The following is a 6,156-nucleotide window of genomic DNA, read 5'->3' on the forward strand; positions in this document are numbered from 1 at the left end:
GCCCTCCCCAGGTTGGCAGAGGAAGGGTAGCGCCCAGGAGGATTACATTAAATAATTGACACTGGGTGGAAAAAAATGGGTTGCAAAAATCGTGGGATAAAAAAATAAACAACAAAAAAACGACAAAGTTCTGATCTCCGTGCCGTGGCTCAGCGGTCCAGGCACCTCGGCTGGTAATCCAGTCTGGCAGTGTGCCGCGGGTTCGACTCCCGATCCCGACGACCTTTACTGCATGTCTTCCCCCCATCTCTCTCCCCATTTCCTGTCAGCCTACTGTCTGTCCCTCCATAAAACATATAAAATAAAGGCGAACACAAAAAAACATTACAAAAAAAAGGTTCTGATCTCCGTGCCGTGGCTACACCTCCGCGTCGGAATAGGACTTCTCCTTGCTGCGTCCGCCGCCGATCCCCGAGTTGGTGTAGGTGACGTTGGAGCGCTGCGACGGCTCCTCCGTGAAGGCGTGCTCCAGCACCTTGAGGACGGAGCGGCGCACCTTGTCCTTGAAGTCCTGGCCCATGAACACGTAGAGCAGCGGGTTGAGGCAGCTGTTGAGGAAGGCCAGCGAGGTGGCGATGGGCACGCCGATGGTGGTCACGTGGTCCAGCGTCTCGCTGAACTCCACGGCCGCGTGGTTGACCATCTCGATGAGCGCCATCACGTGGTACGGCGCCCAGCACAGGAAGAAGGCCGTGATGACGGCGGCGATGATCTTGAAGGGCCGGCCAGAGCGGCTGGCCAGCGAGCGGTTCCGCCGCAGCCGGTGGATGATGACGGCGTAGCAGGAGACGATGGCGCTGAACGGCACCACGAAGCCCAGCAGGAAGCGCGTCACCGTCATGGCCTGGTGGGCGGGGCCAGTTGGACAGAAAGGTTTTTTCATTTAGTTTTAGAATCATATTTATTGGCACATCACAGTTTTAACCCATTTAGACCTGACGCTATGTTTCTATGTCAGTCGTTCTCAAACATTTTCATGTCAAGGACCCCTAGAATTATATGTATTTGGCTGCCGACCCCCATCTGAAAATATGTTGTTCCAGGGACCACCACCCAGAAGCAAAGATTTGAGTTAAAAACGTTCACTCTGAAAGAATATATTCAAAGATTTGCGCCACATTTTCAAGATTTAAAAAAAATAGCAGACCTACAAGCTCGAGTGCCGCGCTATGAGCTTGTAGATCTGCTATTTTTCAATAGCTAAAGTATAATAACACAATGCTTAAAACACCAAAAGAGGTTCCCATTCAGAATGGGTTAACAAGTAAAAAAAAGTGTCTAAAATTGTTTTTTGTGCAGAGTTCCTATCGTGTTGTATTTTCCAAGAACGCGAAGAAAGGAAAGAAGAGAGAGGTCGGGGGACCGGGGGATTTGGGGGGACCGGGGGATTTGGGGGGATGGGGGGATTTGGGGGAGGAAATCAAGGCAGGAAAGTGGACAGTTTGAGTGCTTTTCCCACAATTTACAATGTAGGCATTAATTTGGCAGATGCTCTTAATCCAGAGCGATTTACAGTAAGCAAGAACAACACATGGTAACACATCAAATACATGAAACTAGTCATCAAGAACACAACACTGACCTGGTGTCAAATACATGAAACTAGTCATCAAGAACACAACACTGACCTGGTGTCTGAACAAATACATGAAACTAGTCATCAAGAACACAACACTGACCTGGTGTCATCAAGAACACAACACTGACCTGATGTCATCAAGAACACAACACTGACCTGATGTCATCAAGAACACAACACTGACCAGGTGTCATCAAGAACAACACTGACCTGGTGTCATCAAGAACACAACACTGACCTGGTGTCATCAAGAACACAACACTGACCTGATGTCATCAAGAACACAACACTGACCTGATGTCATCAAGAACACAACACTGACCTGATGTCATCAAGAACACAACACTGACCAGGTGTCATCAAGAACAACACTGACCTGGTGTCATCAAGAACACAACACTGACCTGGTGTCATCAAGAACACAACACTGACCTGGTGTCATCAAGAACACAACACTGACCTGGTGTCATCAAGAACACAACACTGACCTGGTGTCTGAACACAACACTGACCTGGTGTCATCAAGAACACAACACTGACCTGGTGTCGGAACACAACACTGACCTGGTGTCGGAACACAACACTGACCTGGTGTCATCAAGAACACAACACTGACCTGGTGTCATCAAGAACACAACACTGACCTGGTGTCATCAAGAACACAACACTGACCTGGTGCCATCAAGAACACAACACTGACCAGGTGTCATCAAGAACACAACACTGACCTGATGTCATCAAGAACACAACACTGACCTGGTGCCATCAAGAACACAACACTGACCTGGTGTCATCAAGAACACAACACTGACCTGGTGTCTGAACACAACACTGACCTGGTGTCATCAAGAACACAACACTGACCTGGTGTCGGAACACAACACTGACCTGGTGTCATCAAGAACACAACACTGACCAGGTGTCATCAAGAACACAACACTGACCTGATGTCATCAAGAACACAACACTGACCTGGTGTCATCAAGAACACAACACTGACCTGGTGTCATCAAGAACACAACACTGACCTGGTGTCTGAACACAACACTGACCTGGTGTCATCAAGAACACAACACTGACCTGGTGTCGGAACACAACACTGACCTGGTGTCGGAACACAACACTGACCTGGTGTCATCAAGAACACAACACTGACCTGGTGTCATCAAGAACACAACACTGACCTGGTGTCATCAAGAACACAACACTGACCTGGTGCCATCAAGAACACAACACTGACCAGGTGTCATCAAGAACACAACACTGACCTGATGTCATCAAGAACACAACACTGACCTGGTGCCATCAAGAACACAACACTGACCAGGTGTCATCAAGAACACAACACTGACCTGATGTCATCAAGAACACAACACTGACCTGGTGCCATCAAGAACAACACTGACCTGGTGTCATCAAGAACACAACACTGACCTGGTGTCATCAAGAACACAACACTGACCTGGTGTCATCAAGAACACAACACTGACCAGGTGTCATCAAGAACACAACACTGACCTGGTGTCATCAAGAACACAACACTGACCTGGTGTCGGAACACAACACTGACCTGGTGTCTGAACACAACACTGACCTGGTGTCATCAAGAACACAACACTGACCTGGTGTCTGAACTGCCTGAGCTGCACCACGGACGGCGACTCGTAGTCGTCGGAGAAGGCGAAGTTGTTGAAGCAGTTGATGATGTCCTCGTCGTGGAAGGACGGCCCCGTGTCGCGGAACACGAAGTAGGGCGCGCTGAGCACCAGCGCCAGCATCCACACGGCCAGGCTGACGCAGGACGCCTTGCGCACGCTGCGGTGGTTCTGCGCCCACACGGGCCACGCCACCGACACGCAGCGGTCGGCGCTGATCACCACCAGCACGTAGACGCTGGCGAACATGTTGAGGAAGCTCACGGCGCTGTTCAGCTTGCACATGAAGCGCCCGAACGGCCAGTGGAAGTCCAGCGCCGTGTAGGTGACGCTCAGCGGCAGGAAGGCCGTGAAGAGGAAGTCGGCCACGGCCAGGTTCAGGAACCTGTGGGTGGATCAAATTCATATAATAATAATAATCATTATTATAGTACTGACTGTATTTACTAGGGCTGTCAAATTAACTGAGTTAATTAATCTGAGATTAAAATTGTTAACGCAATTAATCCATGATTGGATGACCCATACATCCCATCGACTCTGCACTATCTAGCCCTATCTGGATGGAAATAACCAACATGGTTATTGCTGCACAATCTACATATAGGCAGAGGCTCAAATCACATCGAGATACACCATCACACTGGATTTGTTATAAAGAATAGAATATACATGCATACGTTACATACATATGGTAATTGTATATATCTGCCTTCTGACAATTATCTTGCCATTCCCACAACAATATACAGAAAAACATGGCATATTTTGGACATAGTTCGAATGGTGATTAATCATTATTCATTCATTTTTAAGATGTGATTAATCCTCTTAAGATTTGTAATCGTTTGACAGCCCTATATTATTTACTATACTTGTCACTTCTAAACTGTTTAATCTAACCACTCTCCAGTTGGTTGGGAACAGCACCATGTTATTTAGATTGATAATTTTGGTATTTTTTCCCCCAGTTTTTCATGTGTTTATGAGGTAACAGTACTTCATTAGACCCCTTGGTGCAGGTCGTCATGTGTAATGATGTCTTCCCTTTGTATTTAGGGTTTCTTCCTGGAGGCTGAACCCTTTGACAGTCAAAATGTGCCAGTGAAATAAGCAGTGATATAGTGACATCACAATATCATGCATCTTCCTGATCTGTTTAACCCATTTAGGAATGAGACCAGATTCTACAATAATGTCTTCTAAATCCTGACAGTTTTCTGAAAAACAAACGTATGTTTCTATGTCAGTGCTGCTCAAACTATTTCATGTCAAGGACCCTAAACATTATATATGTAATTGGCCGCGGACCCCCATCTCAAAATATGTTGTTTCAGGGAGCCCCCAGAAGCAAAGATTTGAAACGTTCGCTGTGAAAGAATATTATGTTAAAAAAAATGTGCACACGATTTTCACGATTTTCACGATTTGTGCACAAAAAAAATTTGCACACGATTTTCACGATTTTCGTGAAAATCGTGTGCACATTTTTTTTACATAATATTCTTTCACAGCGAACGTTTCAAATCTTTGCTTCTGGGGGCTCCCTGAAACAACATATTTTGAGATGGGGGTCCGCGGCCAATTACATATATAATGTTTAGGGTCCTTGACATGAAATAGTTTGAGCAGCACTGACATAGAAACATACGTTTGTTTTTCAGAAAACTGTCAGGATTTAGAAGACATTATTGTAGAATCTGGTCTCATTCCTAAATGGGTTAAACAGCTGGCGCAGCGTAAACGTACCACACGGTGTTGACGGTCTTCTTCATCTTGAAGCCCGTCACCCAGATGACCACGCCGTTGCCCAGCACGCCCAGAACGAACGCCAGGCAGTAGACGATGAGCGACATGACGTTGAGCGACTGGCGCAGCTCGGCGTGCTCGTCGCGGTAGTCGTCGTACTCGTCCTCGCCGAAGGAACCGTTGTTGCCGCCCGCGGAGGAGGAGGAGGAGGAGAGGTCGGTGGCGTTGTGGTGGTTGTGGTAGACGGGCTCCGTGGTGCTCAGGAACTCCATCATCGTTTCTGAAACCTACAAGGTGGCACCGGCGGGGGGGAAACAAACAACAACATAACATCATTGTTGTGAAACTATTTATCAGACACGAGCGAGTAAGGAAGTAACAACACATGGTAATACATCTTGTAAACATTTCGCGCTGCTGTCTGTTATATCAGTGCGGCTGTGTCTCATGCACGTTGTGAGTATAATTGTATCACCATAGATTTCCCTGTGTAGGCTAGTTTATGAATGGAACACATGGATAAAGGTCCCCCCTGCTGCGTTTCCAATTGCTGCGGTTGACAGTGTGAAGGCAAAAACCGCAGCAAATTAAATATGCAAGAATCCCAAATTCTCCTCCCATTCGCATCAAGTCTTAGGTGGGAATGTGACCTAATAAATATGCTGTATGTATCCCAGTATCGGCGCCTAATTGGGTTTGTTCCAGGGGTCGACATGTTCGTACGTGTCCATGGCAAGACATGTCCATGTCTGACATTCGTTTATGTTGGTTATAATGTGTACAATATATCAAAATATTGAAATAATTACTTTGAATGATCTTGATGACTGGTAAAGTGTTGGGATGACATGCTCATTAATGTCAGGTGAGGATGCAAGACAAGACAGACAGCTAGAAGTAATGTTTTATAATAGACAAGACAGACAGCTAGAAGTCATGTTTTATAATAGCTGCCTTTCATTGTTGCTCTTTCATTGTTCCACTGGCATAACTTACATCACACCACCTACCGGTCTCCGTCACCGTCAGGGAATGTTCCCTTTTTAATCAATGAAGGGTGGCTCCACTGCCCGCATTGCGTTGCGTTGACGGAGACGCAACGCGTGCATTAAAATTGAACCGGTGCGTTTTTTGACGCACGCGACGGAGACGCAACGCGTCCGGTGGAGCCCT

General features: G+C 46.8%; 1 protein-coding gene across 1 annotated transcript; it reads right to left on the reverse strand.

Annotated features, from left to right (window-relative positions):
• Positions 1-358: 358 nt before the first annotated feature.
• On the reverse strand, positions 359-5,258 carry fpr1 (formyl peptide receptor 1; the record flags this gene model as incomplete). Its single annotated transcript, XM_079503879.1, has 3 exons — positions 359-844; positions 3,202-3,619; positions 4,984-5,258. 3 exons carry the CDS (start codon positions 5,256-5,258, stop codon positions 359-361), a joined length of 1,179 nt encoding a protein of 392 aa, XP_079360005.1.
• Positions 5,259-6,156: the final 898 nt, after the last annotated feature.

Source organism: Electrona antarctica, assembly GCF_951216825.1.
Source record: "Electrona antarctica genome assembly, chromosome: 6".
In the NCBI taxonomy this organism is placed as follows: Eukaryota; Metazoa; Chordata; class Actinopteri; order Myctophiformes; family Myctophidae; genus Electrona; species Electrona antarctica.